At 44.0% G+C, this 12,263-nt stretch overlaps 1 protein-coding gene across 3 annotated transcripts in view; it reads right to left on the bottom strand.

The window, feature by feature from the left end:
• Window positions 1–2,106: 2,106 nt before the first annotated feature.
• MYOF (myoferlin) overlaps window positions 2,107–12,263 on the bottom strand; it is a 152,592-nt gene continuing 142,435 nt past the window's right edge. For all 3 annotated transcript variants that reach the window (XM_046654930.1, XM_046654929.1, XM_046654931.1), the window contains 6 exons: window positions 11,679–11,820; window positions 9,241–9,340; window positions 6,678–6,868; window positions 4,566–4,675; window positions 4,034–4,181; window positions 2,107–2,663 (listed from right to left, as the gene is read on the bottom strand). In XM_046654930.1, coding sequence (XP_046510886.1) covers window positions 2,625–2,663; window positions 4,034–4,181; window positions 4,566–4,675; window positions 6,678–6,868; window positions 9,241–9,340; window positions 11,679–11,820 — 730 coding nt within the window. In that variant the 3' untranslated portion in view covers window positions 2,107–2,624. The remainder of the gene's footprint in view (window positions 2,664–4,033; window positions 4,182–4,565; window positions 4,676–6,677; window positions 6,869–9,240; window positions 9,341–11,678; window positions 11,821–12,263) is intronic.

Below are 12,263 nucleotides of genomic sequence, written 5' to 3' on the forward strand. Positions count from 1 at the left end.
CCCCCATACCACATATCAACCTTTACAATACTGCCTGGAGTGGCAAGGAGTGACCTCCTTTTCTACCTCCTGAGTTTGGAACCCCCCCCGCCCTTCCTTCTCTCTGCGTCTGGAGAAGGTAGGAGACAATCTTACATCTTGCCTTTCTCCTATCTAGTGAGTCTTAGAAGGAAAAGAACCTGTTCTTAGTTCTACTTTTGGAAGTAGAACATGAAACTTTAACTAGTCTGATGCAACACCTAAAGCTTCCACAGATCGAGGACCTGCTGAGCATCACTGTGAAGGTACTTTCCATGCATGAGTCCATTTAGCCTTCATCCCAATCCAGTGCAGTAGGCATTATTGCTCCCAAGTTGTGGATGAGTCTGAGGCATGCCAGATACAAACCCAGGCCTGCTGCTCCATGGCACCCTGGGCTGAGGATCTGACAGGGTTACCTCTGCCCTCAAGGGCTTACAGTCAGTTGTGAAATGAGTCACACCTATAAAGCTATAAGGCGAAACAAAGTATAGTAATATTCATCAAACTTGAGGTCTTAGTTTAACAGGAAAAAAAAGTTATGAACTTCTAATATTGACTTACATTTATAAATTATTCTTTAAATAAGCACAAATGTAGACCTTGCATACATTCCTTACACAGCTAATATTTTGGTGCATTTACTTATAGACACACACGTATTTGGGTCTTTCTTTTATATAGGTTTGTTTTATGCGTTTTTGTTGTTTCTCATACACCAGCATTTTCCTAGCTCAGTCACAACATTTTAAAAATTGACATACTTTCATCCTTGTACCAATATATGGGATTTCACCATATATTCAACCATTCCCCTTTCTTGGGCATTTAGGTCGTTTCTGATTTGTGCTCTCCTAAAGCACACTGTAACATACATTTCTGTACATGAACTCTTGGCTGCCTTTCTGATTATTTCCTTGGAGTTAATACTCAGGAGGGGAATTACCGAGTCAAAGGGCACAAACATTTTTAAGGCCTTTAACATATTTCTCTAGAATGGTTGTACTAATATATTCACTTATGAAATTGAAGGATCACTTTGGGGCCCAAGAGGTATCAAGGAAAAAGTGGCATTTGAACCAGAACTTCAAGGGCGGGCAGAACATCCACCAGTGCAGGTGGGTGGAGGTGTTCCTAATGGGAGATGATGTGTGCAGACCCAGGGAGGAGATGCAAGGTGCCTGGGGGAACGGCGAGCATTCCGATTTAGCTAGCCCTGTGTCTCTCAATCTTCTTACGTACTGAGCACACTTTGAAGGCTAGGATTTTGGGCAGAATATTGAACGGAATTAAAATGTTCAAAATATAAAACAACTCAGAAATAACAGCAAGATAGTCACCATTATGGTATAATATTGTGTAAATGTCCAGAAGGTCCATTACAGCACCATTTCTTGCTCCCCTCAGTTCCGTGTTGCTCTTTGAATAGAACTGTTTGCTGATGTCATCATGGTCTCATATATTAACAGGACAATGTTCTCACATGTTCTAGCAGACATGCTGTCTTTGGGGTCAGCATGGAGCCACACTGGGTTGATACTGTCATTCATTACTTGACCATCTCAGTTTCATGCTCCTCTTGACAGCCCTCCCATTGGTGGTATAGTATTGTGATTAAAAGAAGTTAAGAACCCAGACTATGTGCCAAGGTGGGTTCAAATTCCAGCTCTACCATTTATTGGTTGTGTAGCCTTGGGCAAGTTACTTAACCTCTTTGTGACTCAATTTCTTCAACTGTGAAATGGGGTTTACATAATGTTACCCCCACCTTTATAGAGTTACCTTGAGGATTAAATAAGTAAATATGCATAAAGCACTTAAACAGTGCTGTGCATAAAATAAGTACTTTTAATATATGTTAGCTGTTATTATTTATTATATTATATATTTATTATATTACTATATTATAAATTTATTTATTGTATTACATATTTATTATATTAACCCTCTGGCCAAGATGTGGCAGCACACATATAAAGGGTTTATGGCCAAATGGTAGGCTATGGCCTTCCATCCACTGAGACCCAGACGACTAGAAACTGTCTCCTTCCCAACTCAGCCCACAGCCTCAACAATCAGCTATCTGTCAAAGGTGAAACATTTTTATTTGGGTTCATCACAGAGGTTGAATAGAGTCTTATGACATTAATCCATATATAATATCATAACAATGGTTATAGGCATAAATAAGAATTGTTTGAACTATTCTGTTTTTATAATGCATACTCCTGTTTGTTGATTACTAAGTATATGAAGTCATGATGCAGAAATTTTCGAATTCTATTTCAGCAATTTCCAAAAACTGAATTATAGAACTGAGGATACATAAAAAAGATAATTTTAAAATGGAACCAGCCACCTTGAAAAATATTCTGAAAAACATGGTTAAAACTTTTAATATTTCAAGAAACAATAAGATAAAAATGTTGCTTGTTGGCCTGACTTCCCAGGACAGAGGCCCTCTGGGAAGCGATGGGCCTCAGAGGAGTAGCCTGCCCCTGGAATGCAGCCTCAGACACAAATAGAACCACTCCTGATTTTGGTCCATAAACAGAGACAGGGCCCCTCAATGCTGGATGACTCTTGAAAGGAAGCCTTTGCTTTCACTACGCATTTGGCCTCACAATCTTCATTGACAAATAGTTCTGAAAAGGAAACAAAAGCAGCATTAAAAATACATCTATTTAAGTTAAGGTTCCTCACCTTTGGCACTATTAACAGTTAGGCCACATGATTCTTTCTTGTAGGGGGCTGTCCCGTGCATTGCAGGATTTTAGCAGCATCCCTGGCCTCTACCCACTAAATGTCCATAGCACCCCCGCTTTGTGACAACTGAAATGTCTCCAGACATTGCCAAATGTTCTCTCGGGTGCAAAAATCTCTCCCAGTTGAGAACCACTGGTTTAAATCAATAGAATTTAAATAAGGAAAAAAAAATAACTATGAGGAGTTGTTTAAATGGTTCAGACAGACTGGACCACCTACAGCTGGAAAACAGTGTCACGGACTCATAGCTAACAGACTGAGAGGATTGTACCACTATGGTGGTTGTATGATTATGCTCCTAAATATGAAATAATCTATATTATTGTTAACATGAATTGAAGTGAGAGTATCTGAATGTCTTGACTATCCCTTCTCCACTTGACAAACTGAGCTTAAATGCCCCCTCCTTGGCTGAGACTATCGTCAGCAATGGGATCCTACGGTCATTTGTTCATATCTCTAAAACAGCTTGCCTCTCATAGGAATTTACTTGTTCATATGTCGCTTGTCATCCGGCTATGAACTGCTCACGGGCAGAAATCATGCCTTGGTCATCTCTGCACCCCAATTCCTAGCATATAGTAGATGCCCAATAAATTCCTTGACTGGAGGAATGAAGGTACTCCTTCTAGGCATCCTGCCTAACTTCCCATTTGTACTCCCAATTATGACTGGAGTGATTGAGGTTAATTTAAGGAGGAGGTTTTATGATGTGGGCCTTAACAAATGAGTAAGATTTTGATAAATACATGGGCAAAGGCATAGCATTGGCAAAGGCAACCTGGCAGGTAAGGGCAATACTTGTTTGGGGGGCCAACTATCTAGTTAGGGTGGAGTTCAGGGTTTGTGTAGACCTATAATGAGCCTAATTTGGGAATCCGTGAATACCAGGATAAGGAGTTAGCATGCAGGATGGTTTGGAACAAGAAAGTCTGAAGGCAAGAAGCTCAACTGGAAATACTGGCTATAGTCCAAATGTACATTGATAAAGGCCTGAGAGATTTCTCTGAGAATTCCTGAAACCAAAGCTTTTTGCAGACCATAATATTTTGCCTGTAATTTGTGAAACTCTAAGAATGTAATTCTAATCACAGAACACATTACTGTATGTTTTCCAAAGGCTGAGGGTTGTGACGCCGTAACTGCTAAGTAGGTCATTCTTCCGAACAGCAATAAAGGCAAATATGAAGTTAGATGGCCGACCACAATTCACACACAAAAGCCAAGACAAGAGGCCAAGGGCTCGCACCGGTAGGGAGTACAGGAGCACGGCCACGAAGAGCAGCAGGATCAGCAGGATCAGCAGGCCGATGATGACCCACTTAAATCGGCGCCACACGATGAACTTCATGGTCTTACACGGGTTGGTGAACCAGAGGAAGGAGGTTTCTGGTCGGCTAAATTGCAAAGAAACGGTATTACCTACCCAACTCAGAAGAGACAGCTATTTCACCTCAGAGCATAACACAGTTTAAAAAATAATCAATAACATTTACAAAGTCAAGAAAAGATCGTATTCCCCTTAGTTGGCTGAGAAAGACTCTTTAACCTATTATGGCTTCCTAAGATGCTGAAGGCACACTGGACTTTGTGTTCATGGGAAAACGGAACGATTAAAATAAAGCCAGATCACCAACCTCTCCAGTCCCTACCCCCCACTATTAAGTATAAAATTAGAAGGACAACCACTAATCCATTCCATTAAGCCAATTGGAAGGGGGACTTTCAGACTGCAGGTGTTTGGGAATCAGACAACACCGAGAACAAAGAGGCCCTCTCACTTTGGTGGGTCCAGCTTGGGGTTCATGTTGGGTTCATCCCGTCCCTTCCCAGCTGGCCTCTCGTCGGCCTCCTTCTCATTGAGGACTTCCAACGTCATCTCCACTTTCCCCTTCAGTAAAGCAGAACAGGTTAAACATATGACATCACGTTTCATAAATATTTTCACTTCAACCCAAGGAGTATTCCCTGAGCAATGATTTGTATTTTTGTAAAACAATCCTTAGATTGCCTTAAATTTTCCTCAAGAGATTTCATCACATTTCCTCTTCCATGTGTTTCTGAACCGACTCTGTGTGGGAAACTGCAAGGACAAATTGCTTTCTCTCCTCCCTGCTCCCTGCTTTCTATGCTCTGTATCCCCATCATTCTAACTTTCTCACATCCATCTCTTTGCCTTCTCACACACCTTTCTTTGTTACTTTACTTGGACCCAGATTAACCAGACTACTGTTAATCAGAGTATCTTGTATAACTGCAGGTTCCAAGAGAGCCTACAAGCTTCACACTTACCATGTACCCACACTGCGAGGAGCATTGCTGGCATTTAGTGGGTACCTATGTACACTAGCTGAATAAACAAATGAATGAGTGAATGAATGAATGCTGCCTCCCTGTTCCCAGGTTCCTGAGTGATGCACTGGGCACTGTTTAAGCCTTCTATACGGTAATCTCATGTAATGCTCACGGCAAGTCTATAAGGCAGGTACTGCCATTATCCTCCTGTGCACGTGAGAACACTAAGGCTGAAAGAAGTCTAGAAACTTGCTCACTTCTACAGCCAGCCTTAACCAAGGTTGTAACAGGCTTTCTAGGACCCTAGAAAGCCCATTAGGTCACAAACAGTTTGACAATCTTTGACTTTGACAATCGTTTAGGTGGGGGAGCACAGATGACTCCTATGTTGACTGTAGCAAGGTGCTCCATCTCTCCAAGCCTGGGTCTTTTTTTGTTTTTTCTTTGGTGAGGAAGATCGGCCCTGAACTAACATCTGTTGCCAATCCTCCTCTTTTTCTTTTTTGCTTGAGGAAGATTAGTCCTGAGCTAACATCTGTACCAATTTTCTTTTATTTTGTAGGTGGGATGCTGCCACAGCATGGCCGATGAGTGGAGCAGGTCCGTGCCCAGGATCTGAACCCACGAACCTGGGCCACTGAAGAGGAGCACACAGAATTTTAACCACTCAGCCACGGGACTGGCCCCCTCCAAGCCTGTCTGTCGAATTTATAAAGTGGAGATAATGCCTACTTCATGGGGTTGTCAGCAGAACTAAATGAGATTATGTGCAAACTAATGAATAACGGCAGAAAGCAGATAAGCGGTTTCCTGGGCCAGGGGTGAGGGAAGCCACAGACTGCAAAGGACACAAAGAAAGTTTTGGGGTAATGGGAATGTTCTGGATTTTTATTCTGGTGGTGGTTTCATGAGTGCATACATCTGCTGAAACTCATTGAATTGTGAACTTTAAATGGGTGCAGTTTATTTATGTAAATTATACCTCAAAATTGTTTTAAAAACAAGACTATGAATGCAAGACATAAGTGCACCAAGCACGTTGCCTGGTTCATAATCAATGATCTAAAGTGTTGGCTATTGTTAATAATACATGATAATTAGGAAGTCTTTTGTGACACGGCATGGTAACCTGCACTTTTGCTTCTATATCACAGTATATCTTGAGTTCTCCAAACTTGCTTATAAATTATGGCCTTCTTGCTCAATGGACGGCAGCACTCCCTGCTTCTTCCACCTTTTTTTAATTTTTTTTTTAACGAGAAGAGCTCAAATTTGAAGTTCCTTTTTCTGTACTGGATTGTACTGGAAACTCAGGATAAAAAAACCTTCCTGGTGAAGGAGGGTCTTAAAGAAATATAGTGCAAGCACTCAGACTCCCAATTTTTTGACAGTTCCAACCCCTCCACTTCCACTCAACCCCAAAATATGCTCATGGCATCCCCCATCTTTTCTTATAATCCCAGGTCTACACTGTCCCCATGATTTAAAATCGCACCAATTTAACACTCCCTTATCTTATCTGGAGTACATCTATTGATAAAGGGCAAAACCTAAGTAATAAAAGGAATAAACAACCCCCAACCAAGAAATACTCATACAGCCATCACACGGGAGCCATCTTTCTCTGCATAGCATGGCCACCATCCTTTCATGGACTTCTGCTCAAACAGTGAGGCGGTTTTAGCTTTAAGGGGGTTCATGGCCTTGAGGTCTGGAATCATGTCCAAATTGCATTTCTCCGACGATTTTGCTGGAATGATGGTATGATGCAAATCAAGTTCCAGGAAACCTAGCCAAGGAAACATTAAACCCAAATAAGCTTCAAGTGGATCAGCCATGTTCATAAATGAACAGAATGTTCTTGTCAGAGGAGAGCAGACAGTGATTTTGAACAGGTGATGGATGAGTTAGAGAAAGGGACCCTGGTAGACGTTTAAAATTCTTTCCAGATAGGATGGAAAATGGCAGAAGAAATATCTGTCCACTGCTCTGCATCTCACAGAGGACTATACCTTTTGTTTCTCAAAGATATAAGATTAAACAGAGCTGTTCTACAAGCTCAAAATCATTAAAGATCTAGAGACGATTTCCGCTGAACTTGAATTTGGAATTTGCTCATATTGATTCCGAGCTGCCCTCGGCACAGAGGTCATTGGCTTTGGGTAAAGATAACTGGCACTTGGAACATGGGAAGCCCCATGGAACAGTGACGTTCAAGTCTATCCTAGTGTAACCTCAGAAACAGGAGCTTGAGAAGGAACACAGCAGCTCAGCAGAACATTGTCTCTAGAAACTAAGACGCCCAGATCAGGGTGCCCGGAAAAGAATATTTTCTCTTCTGTGATGTGAGGCATAAACTATGTGGTACCACCTTAACTGACTGCCTTTTGGGCTTGGGAACTCCCATGAGCCCTTTCCTTAAGAAAAGGGCATGTGTGATGTGGGGTCAGATCTATGGACTACTGGGAGAAGAGCTGATCTCCAACAGTGGCAGCAAAGGAAACAGGGAGGTTATGAAGATTCTCTTTAAACTGTCAGGTTCAGAACATGCCCTTCATTTCATAACGGACGCATAGCCCACGATTTACTCAGCCTTTCTTGAGCTAATCCCTGCTTTTATCTTGTCTCTCCTTTTGGTGATAGCTACAACCATTTGCCCACTAGCCATTTAGAAATGTAGTATTCTCTTTATTTGTTGTCAGACTATTTCATTTAAATCCCAAGGGAAAAGCCTCTACTATTCTGGAATTTACTGCTGTATGCTTTATAAGTTAGCATACTTGCATACTTATTTGTTTGTTCAATTCTTATTAAGCACCGGCTAAGTCAAAGCCACTGCACTTAGCATTGTGAGAGGTAAAGGGATGAACAAGATACAGCCATTGGCCACCAGGGGCTCTTCCTCTGCCAGGAAAGATGTCCTGGAAGCAGGAAGATGAGTTAGGAGCTACTGTAACAATTGGCCAAGAGAAAATTCGGTCTGAACTGGTAAGTGGCAGAGATTACGGAAATAAGAAAATAAATATGCATAATAAAGCAGATTACATCATTAGGACTGAGTTGGGGGAAAGAGAGGACCCACAGAGGGCTCAGGGTACTTTCGCCTGGGCGACTGGGACAATGGAGGGACCATGAACAGGAAAAGAAGTTCATGAGGACAGCAGGTATGAGGTCAGGGAAGAAAGGCTGAGTTTGATTTTGGTCATGATAAATTTGAGGGGCCAGCCAAACATAAAGGTGAAAGTTTCTCTTGGGGAGTTGGGAATAATCATCATAATAGTTTTTTTTCTTAATAGAGATATAATGGATGCAAAACATTGTGTAAGTTTAAGGTGGACAATGTGTTGATTTGATACATGGATATGCTGCAATATGATCCGTCATAATAGTTTCTTATTACCATAGGTCAGGCACTGTGGACAATCAGGCTGCACAGCCTGGTTCTGAAGTCATACCTTGCTGAAAGGTGAAACTTCACCTTCAACCGAGGTGAGAGTGGGTTCATCACTGGGAGGGCCTGGGGAAGAGCTGAAGGACCCCAGGGAACACAAAGGCCTGTATTTAGAAAGTACGAGGAAGAAAGAGAGCAGGCCAGTGAGACAGAGCCAAAGTCTGGGATAGCAGAATCACACGAGCGCTGCGCTATTGGGGGGTGGTGGGTGATGCCACAAAAGGGAGGGGCCTAGAGTGGGGGGTTTAATAAGTGCCTTCAGCCACAGAGGACGATGGACCTGGGGGAACAACAATGGCTGGGGAGACTGGGGGACCTCAGTAACTTTGAGAGCAACGTGGAGGAGGAGGGTGGGAGCCAACTCTGAAGTGCTGAGGAGAGAGAGAGGGGGTGGTTTGGAAGTGGAGGCAGGGGTGTGGCATCCCTCTGTGAAAACAGGAGACAGGAGCTGGTGCAGAGGCTCCACAGGAGCCTGGAAGAGTGGACTGAGCCCACAGAAAGGGGTGACAGTCACTGTGCGCACTTCTCAAAGGACCTGAGATAGTGGATGGGCAGGCCACACTGCCCAGAGGACATCCAGGTGGTGAGTGTGCCCCCACCCCTAATTACCCACAAGTACTGAAGATTTAAATAACTGATTCCAAGTTTTAATTATTTCACTAGTTCCGAGTACAATTTCTTGGAGGAAAATTTCCAAAAATAATGCCTACCCAAGTAGTCATCCAGAGAAAACTTGTCATTATCCCATATCTGAATGACCAGTCTGGGTGGGACCCGAAATTCAGTTTGGTCAATACTCCAGAAATGCTCCTGAAATGACAAAAGAAACAGACAAGCCAAATGACACTGATGACTGGACTCTGAACCCCTCTCCTTGGGTCCCCTGAAAGCCCAGCATTAAGGCATGGGGCCTTTTCTCTCCTTTGCACCCCCGGCACCTCCTCCCCTCGTCCCTACCCTTCCACTCCATGCGTATGGAGTGCAGTTGGGCTCCCCAGGAAATCTCAAGGCCACCTGCTGGGTGACAAAAAGGATGTCCCAGACAATTTCCAGACAGAAGGTTTCCCGCCACATTCCTATCAAGTGTGACTTCCTGCTGCCACTCCTGGGGTTTGGCGAGTGATTATATCTCCCGCTGAGGACCACCATGGCCTGCTTAGATTATCTTCCCAAAGCCAAGCTGTTCTAGCCTGGCGCACAGTATCACCTGCCGGGGTGTCGCTTCTGCTCAGCACCTTCCACCCCCCCCCCCCCCAGACCTTCTGCCAGCTTCACGTGGATGCCTGAGCAGACTCATTTCACACGGGAGTGAGGAGACTGGGGCCTACATCTGACTCTTTTATCAGCACAGATTTAAAATGTCCTGGCATTTCTGGCTTTTGAAAGATATTGCTGGTTTTTAATGCTGTGGTCAACTAAGACCCCCAGATCCCTCACACTAGTCAGGCAGCGGGAGGAGTGGGTAAGGGTCCTCCAAATTCTCACCTCTGGTCCCTGTGTCTGCCCAGACAATATTAGCCGAGAATAACACCACGTCCATAGCCTAACTACACCTATGTACCTCTGGCCCCGGCAGAAAGAGAATTTCCCTGCAAAACTTCATGAATTTGAAGGAAGATCGTTGGGTTGTTTCTTATTTTTCAGATGACGTTCCAGGAATGTGCCCCCTTTGCAGGGTTTAGGGGGCCTGGCTCCGAGGGGCTGGGAAGCACACTCTGCTGCTGTCTGGCCCCACCTGCCTGTCCTGTGTGGGGTCATGCTCCAAGCACCACTCATGGCACAGGGAGGTCCAGCTCCACGTGTGGGTAAATAGGAAAGATAACTTTACCTAAAGGCCTGCCTGACCCCAAACCCCTCACCTTCCCCCTGGTCTGCCTCACCCCCTGAAAGCGTGCATGATTCAATGTCGGGTGAGCCTCTGTGTCTCTAGAAAGTGCCCTTTGAAGGTATTCATCTCACCTGGCACAGAATAAGTGCTCACTGCAGCATCAGCACTGAGTAGGGCCGGCAGGAGGTAATGTCTGGCCAGATGGGACAAAGGACATGTACATTTTGATCAGGTGTGGGGAGGGGGTGATCAGGCAGAACTAGGGAAAGTTTATAGAATGGTGGGGGGTGGGAATGGTACGGGGGACCTATAGACGACATCTGTTAATATTACCTACCCAGGTTTCAGGCCCCTTTTTGGGATGAAAGTGCCCAGCTTTTCCTTGGTGACTCCCTTCTCCAGTCCCTACAATTTGAGAAGAGCTGATTCCATCCCTAACTCCAGAGCCGGGCCAATCAGAGCACTGCATCCCTGGGCAACGTTAGTTGGTTCAGGGATAGGCATGTGACCCCAAACAGGCAAAGACTCTGAGGCCAATTCCAGAACTCTGGTTGGCGTCATGGGGGATTTGTTCTTCTCTTTCTGTTGAACTTGCTGAGAGGGCAGGACGTGAGCTGTGGTGCTGACAGCCATCTTGCCTCCACCAGGGAATGAGGCCCACAAAAGAAGGCAGTGCAGAGAGGCAGAGAAAGTGAGAGCAATTTCTAACGACGCTAGTTCAACTCAGGATGTAGGGATTCCTTAAGCCAGCCACACTAAACTTTTCAGTAAGGTGAGCCAATAAGTCACTTTTTTGGTATAAGCCAGTTTGAGTTGAGTTCTGTAACTGAGAGTGTTACTAATTAAGACCATGAGGGCCTTGAACTCTCACAGAATGCTTCTGAAGGAGGTAAGACAGAAGCTGAGGTTTAATAAGGAAGCTAAATGGAAAATTTCACTTACTTTAATATTTTCCCTGTGTTTGGTTAATTAGTCCAACAGTTCTGCTTATCATGGGAAGACGTCGGTCTCCCCATGACATAAACATACACTTGGGTTATTGTATATATTGGTACAAGATGCCCACTTCTACCCTGTGTCTGATCCTTCACTCTGCTGTCAACACGTTAGGGGAAGGAAAGCTGTGTTCCTTATACTTCCTAATTACCCAAATAGTTGTGTGACTCTGGGCAAGTATCTGTGGGTCTCTGAGTCCCAATCTGTACCAAAAGGGAGCTGGACTCATGACCTGCAAGCGCGGAGCAGCTCCGACATTCTCTGAGTGTCTGCTTAAGGAAGCCCCATGACACCCACTTCCCGTTGGCATATTTCAGAGCTCACTTTTTTAGCAACGATACAGAGTTGTTCAGCTGGGAGGTAGTCAAATGGGAAAACGAATCTCCAGTTAAAATTCCCTTCGCCATCCAAGGACCTGTAATGGACATCTGTTTTCTGTTTGTTTTCTTCATTGCCAGGAATCCAGCTGAAAAGCAGAGGCAAACAGATTTAGCTTCATGTGATTGACAAGTAATCTAGCCACAAAATTGTGCAGTGATGAGGGGAGTGACCGGCAGGAGAATGAATGCACTTTTCTTGGGCAGGTTCCAGTTATCTACAGAGCTGGGGGGTGATTTATAAAGGGGAGGTGCCCTGTTGCATCCAACACAGGTTGTAGCCAAATAAAATATAACTAACTCCTCTAAAACCAAAGCAGGAAACCCTTTAGACTTCAGTTAACAGGGATAAGGTGAAATTTTCTGGAAAACGTCAACAACTTTAGCTTCTATTTTGGGAACGCTGAAGCTTGCTGGCTATGATGTTAGTCTTCATAACTATAACTCATCAGTGTCCGTCATCACCGCTGATAGGCTCAATGACTACGAGTTAGTTCAGAATCTTAGCACTTCCTCTTCCATATTTTACTTA

This window comes from Equus quagga, chromosome 2 (genome assembly GCF_021613505.1).
Source record: "Equus quagga isolate Etosha38 chromosome 2, UCLA_HA_Equagga_1.0, whole genome shotgun sequence".
Lineage (NCBI taxonomy): Eukaryota > Metazoa > Chordata > Mammalia > Perissodactyla > Equidae > Equus > Equus quagga.